The sequence below is a fragment of the Coregonus clupeaformis genome, chromosome 34 (assembly GCF_020615455.1).
Source record: "Coregonus clupeaformis isolate EN_2021a chromosome 34, ASM2061545v1, whole genome shotgun sequence".
Taxonomy (NCBI): Eukaryota; Metazoa; Chordata; class Actinopteri; order Salmoniformes; family Salmonidae; genus Coregonus; species Coregonus clupeaformis.
Window position 1 is genome coordinate 31,842,459 of NC_059225.1, and position 12,612 is coordinate 31,855,070.

Here is a 12,612-nt window from a genome sequence, read left to right on the forward strand (position 1 = left end):
TTCCACACTGCTCTCTTTCTCTTCTCCCTCTCTTCCTGTTCTCGTAAATATAGTATATGTAATCCTCTTTAATCTGCCTCATACACTCTTAGAAAAAATGGTTCCAAAAGGGTTCTTCAGCTGTTCCCTTAGGACAACCATTTTTGTTCCAGGTAGAACCCTTTTTGGTTCCAGGTAGAACTATTTTGGGTTCCATGTAGAACCCTCTGGGGAAACGGTTCTACATTGAAGCCAATAGGGTTCTACCTGGAACCAAAAGGGTTATTTCTACCTGGAACCAAAAAGGTTTATTCTATGGGAACCCTTTTAGGTTCTAGATAGCACCTTTTTTTGTGTAGTGATGGAGCTGTGTTTCATTATAGTTGAGGTCCAATTATATAGTTCTTAATACTGTACGTCATATTGAACCCCTACATGACCATTTGATTTCTATTAACCCCCTAAAAAGCTGTTGATTCAGTATTTATTGATTTAGCATGTACTGTAAGTCAGAAGTGTGAGTAAGAGTAGAAGGCCAAAGATATTTGTTTCAAAACTTTATTTCTCTCTCTTTTTGGGCATCTATTTACAATATAATTTTGCAAAAACAAAGCAAAGTACAGTGATTGTATTTTGATCTTCAGTTTTACACACCAAACCAATCTGTACAAGACTCAATTAAACTAAACTAAATCACATAAATTGTTTGTTTTATATTGTAATGTCGTCGATTCTACAATTTGTGCCAGGTTGCATTAGAGCAATTTTAGCTCTAAATCTGGACTGTATGCTTGACAAATGATGCTGATATACATGAGTGTTCACCCATTATTTACAGAACAAGAAATTGAACAAAGATAAGACATGAATGCTTTCAGATTTAATTGCATTCTCTCAGTCTGGGTTAGAGTTGGTCAGAGTTGGTAGGCCTAGACCCCAGCAGCATGATTGTTGTTTTCACCTGTTGGTGGTTCTTGGTCTTCTATCTAAGCTGTTTCGTTCTGCTCTATGCTGGCCACCAGGCCCTTTGTGTCCACTGTGGTTGTATGGCGGGTGGGGTTGTTGAAGTACAAGGTGTTGGCGAACGTACCCCCTCCCAGGACGGGGATAGTTATCCGTTTGCGGAGTAGGACGGCACCAAGTCCTACCACAGTGATTATCACCAAGACGACGGCCACAGCGATGCCGGCGTAACCATGGGGAGCTTTCTCCACTGGGGGAGCTAGAAGACAGTCAGAAAATCACAGTGTTATTGGGAGAATTATTGGTAGGATTGGTCTTAGTTTATTTATAATGTTCAGAAAAGTGGAATAGGGTGAAGTTGCCCCTAGATGCTGATCTTGTGTTAGTTTAGCATTTCCCCCGCTAATGGTTAAGGATATGGGGAGGGCTCTGTACCCAAGAGCAAGAAAATGATTGATTTGATTGTCACAACTATAGAATTGATCACGCTTTACTCTAACCAGTTATATCTGCTATGAGACACTCACCAGCAACTTGTTGCTTCTCTGTATGTGTGATGACTGCAAAATAAAGAGATAAAGATGTACAGAAAACATAAATGCAAGACAATTCTAAGCTGACACAGAATGATTTGAATAATGACTCTGATATCATCCCATCTTAAATACCAGAGTCTATCTGCTGAGTCCGACTCACCTTTGGCTGTTTTGCAGATGTAAGACTTGTGCCGGCTGCAGCTGTTGGTGCTCCACAGACCGCTACCAGACTGGATCTCCACACAGGGGTCTCTAATGTTTGGCATCCCTTGTTTCCAGTTGGTATAGTCCACCACACTGTTGTCAATCCACATCCAGTCACCTGAGACAAGAACAACAGGTCAAACAGTGGAGGCTCCTCAGAGTAGGAAGGGGAGGACCATTCTCCTCAGAGAATTTCAGAATATTTAAAATAGTGAAACATTAATAAAGTTATAATTTTTTAGATACAACAATACTAAATATATTCACGTCACCAAATAATTGATTAAATCACATTGTTTTGCAATGAAGGTCTACAGTAGCCTCAACAGCACTCTGTAGGGTAGCACCATGGTGTAGCCGGAGGACAGCTAGTTTCCGTCCTCCTCTGGGTACATTGACTTCAATACAAAACCTACGAGGCTCGTGGTTCTCACCCCCTTCCATATACTTACACAGTAATTATGACAACTTCTGGAGGACGTCCTCCAACCTATCAGAGCTCTTGCAGAATGAACTGACATGTTGTCCACCCAAGCAAAGGATCAGATAATAAATCTAGTACTGAAAGCATAAGCTACAGGAAGCTAGCACTGCAGTGCATAAAATATGGTGAGTTGTTGGCTCAAAGAGAGAGAAAGACAATAGTTGAACAGTTTTTACCAAATTAATTTCTTTCAAAATGAAGGAGAAGCGAGAGAGCGATAGCTATATTTTGTTGTAATCTTTTCACTTTCGCTTACTTAGCTAGCGAATGCAGCTAGCTAGTTTAGCCTACTCAAACACCAGGCTCAAACAGAGAGGGATACTATGTTAGCTAGCTGGCTATGGCTATCCAACACAGGAACTCTTCCAAGTCAAGGTAAGCTTTTGGTTTTATTAATTTATTGCCACCGGGGCCCGTCGGTGTAACTGCTAAACTGCTTGCTGACTCTACACTGTACTGCATTATTGTACCTAGTTCACTAATGCGTTAGTTCTAGTAGCTATGTTGACTATGACGTTAGCTAATATATTGACTCTGGAGTGCCAGAGTGCACTCAGAGTTGCTCTTGGCGTTCTTAAATTCAGAGCGTTGTCAGATTGTCCGTTTGTAAATTCAGAGTGTTTCACTCTTGGAACGTTCATAGCGCACATTGGACGCTCTGGCCGAGGAGTAGGGTTGATCCGAGCATTCTGACCTCATAACGACAGTCAAGCACCCAAGCTTACTGGCTAAAGTTGGCTAGCTTGCTAGCTACTTCCAGACACAAATGAGAGAACACCTCACTCTGACCATTTTACTCACCCTAGCAGAGCTGGTTAGGCTGTTTTCATGATATCTAGAGCATTGGTGACTGTAACTGTGGTAATGGCAACAATTGAATTATGTTTTTTTGCAGACGTTTATGACACTGGTTATATTCAACGGGTGTTGCTCGTTTGTAAATCAGTTATTCTGCATCTGGCACACTCAGACGAGAGTGCTCTGAAATGCGAGTAGAGTGAATTTACAAACGCACCCAACGATGTAGGCTGTGTGTAGCGGTTAAAGGTTATGGTATGATGGTTTGGCTTTGAAAGGCTTTTTGGCCTGGTCACAGACAGCTGATGTGTTGTGCACTGGAGTCCACAAGTGAAGGGAAAAGGTGAGAGGTGGAGAGCGCGTAGATGCGAGAAGGAATTAAACAATGATCAAAGGGATTATGCTGTTTGTATGTGGCAGCTATGAAAGTGACGTTTGCGTGCGATCATTCCACCAATTCTGTTGAAAAACTTTTCTTAAACGGAAGCAAACGGAACGAAATGGGGATAAACATACCTGAATTTGTCCAATAGGAACTCTCGTTTGCAACTGTTGGACTAATGATTACACCCTAGATCAGCTAGGTTCAGGCAAGAGTGTGCAAGGCGGAATTGAATGTGTCAATGTCTGTCACCTTGATTATACAAATTTCTCTCGACCTGTGCACCTACGTTGTAAACTTTCATTCATAGGCTAGGTTGTAGCAACCTCATGATGGGTATAGGGAAAATTTGAGTATCATGTAATAGCCTAAATCTATTGATGTTACATTGAGATGGGTGAATGGAATATGAATTACAGTCATCCAATATGATGTAATAGAAATAACGCTATGCTAATCAATAAATATATCGTCCTCCCTCATCTCAAACGGCACCGACCGCCACTGGGGTCAAACCAATATCCTTTGATAGGGGTGATTCATTGTCATTGAACAACTATAAATAGATAAACATGGTTCTAAAATTGGGACATAATCTTCGAATTGCAAGAGACAGGTACTTGCACTTCGTTCATTCAAAGTTTTAAAAAATTCAAATTTGAGGGCACAGGGTTTTTGCTACAGTAGCCTGCTTAATGTTATGGGTTGTCAGTAAGAGGTTTTGATAGGGTTGCAAAATTCGGGTGAAAAAAAAAAAAAACTTTCCTTTTTGGGAAAGTTACCAGAATTTTGGAACCATAGGTACTGACCTTCGTGGCTCTTGTGCATGCCGATCCAGAAGGACTTGGCTCCGTCCTGCAGTAGCTCAAGGTTCTCCTGGATGAAGCTGGCCTCCAAGGGATCCTCGATACTCACCAGGGATGCTCCTGTTGTCAGAGAAACATGCTCTTACTTCTCTATATTCATCATCATCCCAATCAATCACTTTGAATGTCTTTCATTTAATTCATGAGTTCATGTGCTTTACATTCAATTGAAAACATTAGGTATGTCCCAAATGGCACCCCATTCCCAATATACCCACATGAAAAAATACTAAGGTGTATACTATAGTAGGAATATTATAGTATTCACTGTAGTTTTTTTGCAGACTTCAGTCCGCAAAAACACTACAGTGTATACTGTAGTATTTACTGTAGTATACTGTAGTATTTACAGTTTACTATAGTATAAATAGTGTTGTTGCAGACTGTAGTACGGTATACTGTAGTATTTATTGCAATGTTTTTGCGAACTGTAGTATACTGTATTATTTACTGTAGTGTTTTTGGGGACATTACTGTAGTATTTACTAAAGTGTTTTAGTTGTATTATCTTTGACATAGAAGTGGGGGTATTTTTCTTAAGGAAACCTACTCGAGAAATACTGAAAGAGCACATTTTCCATAACCTCTACGTAGGACTGGGTTCTGAATAGAGAGTTCAGAGCTTCTACTCTTTTCTATGACCTGTAGCGACAACGATGAGCTTTGGGACTTGTAGGGACATCTCAGGGCTTCATGCCCTCTTCTATCCCTCTTCTTCATGTATCTGTTTGGTGAAGGTCAGGCTTGGCAAAGGAAAAGGGGGAGTGGTGTGTCGATATATATATACAGTACCAGTCAAAAGTTTGGACACACCTACTCATTCCAGTTTTTTATTTGTATTCTACTTTGTAGAATAATAGTGAAGACATCAAAACTATTAAATAACACATATGGAATCATGTAGTAACCAAAAAAGTGTTAAACAAATCAAAATATATTTTATATTTGAAATTCTTCAAATAGCCACCCTTTGCCTTGATGACAGCTTTGCACACTCTTGGCATTCTCTCAACCAGCTTAATCTGGAATGATTTTCCAATATTCTTGAAGGAGTTCCCGCATATGCTGAGCACTTGTTGGCTGCTTTACTTTCACTCTGCGGTCCGACTCATCCCAAACCATCTCCATTGGGTTGAGGTCGGGTGATTGTTGAGGCCAGGTCATCTGATGCAGCACTACATCACTCTCCTTCTTGGTAAAATAGCCCTTACACAGCCTGGAGGTGTGTTGGGTCATTGTCCTGTTGAAAAACAAATGATAGTCCCACTAAGCCCAAACCAGATGGGATGGAATATTGCTGCAGAATGCTATGGTAGCCATGCTGGTTAAGTGTGCCTTGAATTCTAAAAAAATCACAGACAGTGTCACCAGCAAAGCACCCCCACACCATAACACCTCCTCCTCCTTGCTTTACGGTCGGAAATATACATGCGGAGATCATCCATTCACCCACACCACGTCTCACAAAGACACGGCGGTTGGAACCAAAAATCTCAAATTTGGACTCATCAGACCAAAGGACACATTTCTATTGTCCATTGCTCGTGTTTCTTGGCCCAAGCAAGTCTCTTCTTATTATTCGTGTCCTTTAGTAGTGGTTTCTTTGCAGTAATTCGACAATGAAGGCCTGATTCACACAGTCTCCTCTGAACAGTTGATGTTGAAATTGCATTTATTTGGGATGCAATTTCTGAGGCTGGAAATTCTAATTAACTTATCCTCTGCAGCAGAGGTAACTCTGGGTCTTCCATTCCTGTGGCGGTACTCGTGTTAGCCAGTTTTCATCATAGCGCTTGATGGTTTTTGTGACTGCACTTGAAGAAACTTTCAAAGTTCTTGAAATGTTCCGTATTGACTGACCTTCATGTCTTAAAGTAATGATGGACTGTTGTTTCTCTTTGCTTATTTGAGCTGTTCTTGCCATAATATGGACTTGGTCTTTTACCAAATAGGGCTTCTGTATAACCCCCCTACCTTGTCACAACACAACTGATTGGCTCAAACGCATTAAGAAGGAAAGAAATTCCACAAATTAACTTTTAAGAAGGCACACCTGTTAATTGAAATGCATTCCAGGTGACTACCTCATGAAGCTGGTTGAGAGAATGCCAAGATTGTGCAAAGCTGTCATCAAGGCAATGGGTGGCTATTTGAAGAATGTCAAATATAAAATATATTTGGATTTGTTTAACACTTTTTTGGTTACTACATGATTCCATATGTGTTATTTCATAGTTTTGATGTCTTCACTATTATTCTACAATGTAAAAAATGATTACTTTATCCTATCCCAGGTATTCCTTGAAGAGGTGGGGTTTCAAATGTCTCCGGAAGGTGGTGAGTGACTCCGCTGTCCTGGCGTCGTGAGGGAGCTTGTTCCATCATTGGGGTGCCAGAGCAGCGAACAGTTTTGACTGGGCTGAGCGGGAACTATGCTTCCGCAGAGGTAGGGGAGCCAGCAGGCCAGAGGTGGATGAACGCAGTGCCCTCGTTTGGGTGTAGGGACTGATCAGAGCCTGAAGGTACGGAGGTGCCGTTCCCCTCACAGCTCTGTAGGCAAGCACCATGGTCTTGTAGCAGATGCGAGCTTCAACTGGAAGCCAGTGGAGTGTGCGGAGGAGCGGGGTGACGTGAGAGAACTTGGGAAGGTTGAACACCAGACGGGCTGCGGCATTCTGGATGAGTTGTAGGGGTTTAATGGCACAGGCAGGGAGCCCGGCCAACAGCGAGTTGCAGTAATCCAGACGGGAGATGACAAGTGCCTGGATTAGGACCTGTGCTGCTTCCTGTGTAAGGCAGGGTCGTACTCTCCGAATGTTGTAGAGCATGAACCTACAGGATTGGGTCACCGCCTTAATGTTAGCGGAGAACGACAGGGTGTTGTCCAGGGTCACGCCAAGGCTCTTCGCACTCTGGGAGGAGGACACAACGGAGTTGTCAACCGTGATGGCGAGATCATGGAACGGGCAGTCCTTCCCCGGGAGGAAGAGCAGCTCTGTCTTGCCGAGGTTCAGCTTGAGGTGGTGATCCGTCATCCATACTGATATGTCTGCCAGACATGCAGAGATGCGATTCGCCACCTGGTTATCAGAAGGGGGAAAGGAGAAGATTAGTTGTGTGTCGTCAGCGTAGCAATGATAGGAGAGGCCATGTGAGGATATGACAGAGCCAAGTGACTTGGTGTATAGCGAGAATAGGAGAGGGCCTAGAACTGAGCCCTGGGGGGACACCAGTGGTGAGAGCACGTGGTGCGGAGACAGCTTCTCGCTACGCCACTTGGTAGGAGCGACCGGTCAGGTAGGACGCAATCCAAGAGTGAGCCGCGCCGGAGATGCCCAGCTTGGAGAGGGTGGAGAGGAGGATCTGATGGTTCACAGTATCAAAGGCAGCAGACAGGTCTAGAAGGACAAGAGCAGAGGAGAGAGAGTTAGCTTTAGCAGTGCGGGAGAGCCTCTGTGACACAGAGAAGAGCAGTCTCAGTTGAATGACCAGTCTTGAAACCTGACTGGTTTGGATCAAGAAGGTCATTCTGAGAGAGATAGCAAGAGAGTTGGCTAAAGACGGCACGCTCAATAGTTTTGGAGAGAAAAGAAAGAAGGGATACTGGTCTGTAGTTGTTGACATCGGAGGGATCGAGTGTTGGTTTTTTGAGAAGGGGTGCAACTCTCGCTCTCTTGAAGACGGAAGGGACATAGCCAGTGGTCAAAGGATGAGTTGATCAGCGAGGTGAGGTAAGGGAGAAGGTCACCGGAGATGGTCTGGAGAAGAGAGGATGGGATAGGGTCAAGCGGGCAGGTTGTTGGGTGGCCTGCCGTCACAAGTCGCAAGATTTAAGGGTAAGGGGACTTGGATTGGGGGAAGGGGTAAATAACTTTATAAAAAATAGAAAGTAGGAGATGGAAACTTGTTCTTCGGGCTACTGTGTCACGCCCTGGCTCTGGGGACTCTAGTATGTTGAGCCAGGGTGTGAGTTTTCATTTGTGTTTGTTCTAGTTTAGTATTTCTATGTTGGCCAGTGTGGTTCTCAATCAGAGGCAACGTGTATCAGCTGTTGCTTGTTGTCTCTGATTGGGAACCATACTTAGGCAGCCAGTTTTCCCACAGTGTTTGTGGGATCTTGTTCCTGTATAGGTTTGTGTTTGAACCGAGGACGTCACGTTATCGTTTGTTGTTTTTGTTCGTGTGATCATTCAAATAATAAAAATATGTTCACCTTCCACGCTGCGCCTTGGTCCTCTGTTCCCGACGATACTGATAGAAGATCCCACCAAAACTGGACCAAGCAGCGTGTCCAGGAGCCATCGCCAGGAAAATCTCAAGTGGATCTCCTTCGCCTCCTCGACTGGGTCAAGCCGTGTGAGGAAGAGAGAGGCTGGACTTGGAAGCAGAAGGGCGAAAGTCTGGCGAGAGACATGGAGACCTGGTCCACGGGAAGGAGAGACGGCCAGACATTTTTTAGGGGGAGGCTCACGCCGTGGACGACGGGGCAGCAGGAGGCCGCCAGGTTACGGGAGTCACTGGTCACCAGGGGGAAGGAGGATGCAGAGGCACGGCGAGAGGTACTGGGGTGTGTTGCCAGTCCGGTCCGGCCTGTTCCTGATCCCCGCGTAGGGCCAGTGGTGTGTGTTCCCAGTACGGTCCGGCCTGTTCCTGCCACTCGCACCAAGCCTACGGTGCGCTTCGCCAGCCCGGCCCATTCCTGCTCCCCGCACCAAGTCAGTGGTGCGCTTCGTCAGCCCGGCTCGGCCCGTTCCTGCTCCCCGCACCAAGTCAGTGGTGCGCTTCGTCAGCCCGGCTCGGCCCGTTCCTGCTCCCCGCACCAAGTCAGTGGTGCGCTTTGTCAGCCTGGTCCGGCCCGCTCCTGCTCCCCGCACCAAGTCAGTGGTGCGTTTCGTCAGCCCGGCTCGGCCCGTTCCTGCTCCCCGCACCAAGTCAGTGGTGCGCTTCGTCAGCCCGGTCCGGCCCGCTCCTGCTCCCCGCACCAAGTCAGTGGTGCGTTTCGTCAGCCCGGCTCGGCCCTTCCTGCTCCCCACACCAAGCCAGTAGTGTGCGTCATCAGTACGGCACAGCCCATGCCTGTTCCACCGGTGCCTGGTTTGGCACGGGTCAGCTGCGTCATGCCGGAGCTAGAGCAATCCGCTCCACCGGTGTGCAGTCCAGCTCCGGTCAGCAGGGTCAGACCGGACCAGGGGTACTTTGGGGGGTTAGAGAGGGAGTGGGGGATCATGCCCGGAGCCGGATCCGCCGCCAAGGCAGAGTGCCCACCCGGTCCCTCCCCTGTGGTGTTTTGTTGGCGCGGTCGGAGTCCGCGCCTTTGGGGGGGGGGTACTGTCACGCCCTGGCTCTGGGGACTCTAGTATGTTGAGCCAGGGTGTGAGTTTTCATTTGTGTTTGTTCTAGTTTAGTATTTCTATGTTGGCCAGTGTGGTTCTCAATCAGAGGCAACGTGTATCAGCTGTTGCTTGTTGTCTCTGATTGGGTAACATACTTAGGCAGCCAGTTTTCCCACAGTGTTTGTGGGATCTTGTTCCTGTATAGGTTTGTGTTTGAACCGAGGACGTCACGTTATCGTTTGTTGTTTTTGTTCGTGTGATCATTCAAATAATAAAAATATGTTCACCTTCCACGCTGCGCCTTGGTCCTCTGTTCCCGACGATCGTGACACACTGGGAAGGGAGTAGTGTTTTGTAATTTTTTAATAGTGGGTTGTAGTTATTTTGGATGTTGTTTGTGTTTCCATTGAGTTCTGTGCATTTTTTAAAAATCAACTTACAGTGCAATAAATAGGTTGGTTAAAGGCCTCAAAATGTTTACGATATCAGTGGGAGTAAGACTGGATAAAATCACAATAAAATAGATCAAATATCCACTCTAAAAATGGTTTTAAAAGTAGTTTAAACGTGATAAATATGCTCAATATTTAGGAAGCGCAGAGAGGTGGGTGCTGGATAAAGTTCTGGGTGGGTCAGCTTGTTCCTCCCATATCATGGGTTTCAGAGATGGATTGTCCACTGACCTGAGGGTAAACCTGCGCCCCAGAACAGCCTCTCCTCTAGTGTTCTCACTCCTGAAAGTTAATGTATGTAGTGTGTGTTTGTGTACGTGGGGAGTCTGTATGCCATCTTGATGGCAAGGTTTTGAATGGTCTTTTCTGACATGGGACCTCCCCACGTCCCACCAGGCTGGTGTAGCATACTCAAAGTGCGGCCGAATGTAGCTCTGCAACACTCTGAAGTCTGTTCCGGGCGTGGCTCCTCCTTTTCTTCTGCAGAGTACCCTCAGGTGGTTCAGGCGCTTCCTTCCATCCTTCTCCAGGCACTCCATGTGGGCACTCCAGGACATGTTTTCTTGGAATGTGACCCAAGGAACTTGGCCGTTGGGGTTGTCTGGAGTGCCTGTCCATAAAGTTTAAAATGCACTTGCTTGGGGTGCCTGGAGAAGAGGACGCACTGGGTCTTCAGGGGGTAGAGCTTGACCCACCACAGATTGACCCACTTCTCGGTCTCTGATAGATATTCTTCTGTAGCTTTGTTCTAGCATGGGCAAAGTTTTTGGAAGGAGGCACAATAACAGAGATCATCTGCGAACTGGGCCACTTGTCCCTCTCTTGGGTAATAAATATCACAGATGTACATTATAAACTGTAGAGGACTGAGGGTGGAGCCTTGGGGTACTCCCACCTCTGGAGAGAACCTGAATGATGTGGCTCCTCCCACCCTCACTGCTATCTCCCGCTGATTTAAAAAGCTGTTTAAAAGACTGACCAGCTGACCATCTATAATCTGTAGGGAACACAATATATGGTCTATACTTGGCATGTAGGTTTCTCACTTATGGGTGGCACAAATTGGGATATGGGGGAGGGGAATGGGAAGGGCGGCAGGTAGCTTAATGCTTAAGAGCGTTGTGCCAGTAACCGAAAGGTCGCTGGTTCTAATCCCTGAGCCGACTAGGTGAAAAATCTGTCGATGTGCCCTTGAGCAAGGCACTTAACCCTAATTGCTCCTGTAAGTCGCTCTGGATAAGAGCATCTGCTAAATGACTAAAAAATAAAAAATATATGCTAATTGAATACCATAGCATTTACTATAGTTAAAAGAAAGGTAGTGTTTTTGCAAACTGTAGTGTTTTTACAGACATTTCTGTAGTATTTACTACAGTGTCTTTTTCTGGATAATACTGTAGTAGTTACTATAGTATTCTACAGTATACTACACAATTTGATACTAAGTACTACACATGCTCAAGGAATACAACAGTGTGTAATGTAGTCTTCTGCAGTATACTACAGTTTACAACAGAATTCTATAGTAAGTACTGTGGTATTCTATAGTAAACTGTAGTATTTTGTTATGTGTGTAGTGCACTATAAAGGGAATAGGGTGCCGTTTGAGACGCAACCAGTGTGGTCTGAACCAGTGTGGTCTGAATGACAATTAGTGTGAAGGAGGTTTAGTGTTTACCCATTCTGAGACAGTCCACAGTGGCGTGGGCCCAGTTCTCCACCAAAGAGTTGAGGAAGGCATAGCAGTAACCCCTGAAGGGAACCCACGTCTTGCGTTTCTTGGGCTCGGGGCACTTGCCAGGGAGCTGAGGGGGCTGAGTGGGGGCTATGTCTGTAAAATAAGGCAGAGAAGTCCTAATATGGACACTGTATACACTGAAGTTGATCTGAGAGAAGACATACAGTATATGGTAAATGTTCATGGATGGAAAATGGATACATAAAGGCATACAACATCTTTATTAGCCACATTTGGGGATTTATAAACTATTAAGCATAGACAGTGGGAAAATGGAGTAAAGGCCTTGTCTGACCTGGTGATTTCTTGCACAGTGAGTAGTAGGTGTTACTACAGTCGCCTGTCTTCCACTTGGCGTCTGTGTCCATGTAAACACAGGCCATGTTGTTCTTAGGCTCGTCTTCCCCCCATTTGGTGTAAAACAGAGGCCATTTATCCACCCACCTAAAAAGCCCTTCAGTCTGAGAGACAGAGAAAAGGACAATGACGAAAACACACAATGACGGCAAGGTCCAGCCGAAAGTTTACAAACACAAACACAAAACCTCTTTGGTATCTTAAATGAACACTTTGGAGCTACACTAGCTCTTAAACCAAAGCCAGAGTCCTATCCTGTTGTTTTGAGGATGTTTGGGGGTGCTGAGGGGGGGGAGAATAAAAAATCCCTTTTATAATAAAGCATTGCATGCTTCTAATATTATAGTATAATCACATTTGCATAGTGGCATGCAGTTGAGCAGACACGTATTTATGATTTCCAAACATAGGGATTCTTTTTTAGCAGGGTCTGGGAATGTTCTTCCTTTTATAAACGCATTTAATGCAATTCTACGGAATTTACATAATAGACAACATTAGCAGAATTAAATCAAAATCA

The 12,612-nt window shown here is 45.1% G+C and overlaps 1 protein-coding gene across 1 annotated transcript in view; it reads right to left on the reverse strand.

Annotated features, from left to right (window-relative positions):
• Positions 1 to 523: 523 nt before the first annotated feature.
• LOC121550011 (macrophage mannose receptor 1) overlaps positions 524 to 12,612 on the reverse strand; it is a 41,181-nt gene continuing 29,092 nt past the window's right edge. Inside the window, exons 25-30 of the mRNA XM_041862063.1 lie at positions 12,031 to 12,196; positions 11,676 to 11,828; positions 4,156 to 4,272; positions 1,639 to 1,800; positions 1,470 to 1,502; positions 524 to 1,201 (exon numbers count right to left, since the gene is read on the reverse strand). Coding sequence (XP_041717997.1) covers positions 966 to 1,201; positions 1,470 to 1,502; positions 1,639 to 1,800; positions 4,156 to 4,272; positions 11,676 to 11,828; positions 12,031 to 12,196 — 867 coding nt within the window. The 3' untranslated portion in view covers positions 524 to 965. The remainder of the gene's footprint in view (positions 1,202 to 1,469; positions 1,503 to 1,638; positions 1,801 to 4,155; positions 4,273 to 11,675; positions 11,829 to 12,030; positions 12,197 to 12,612) is intronic.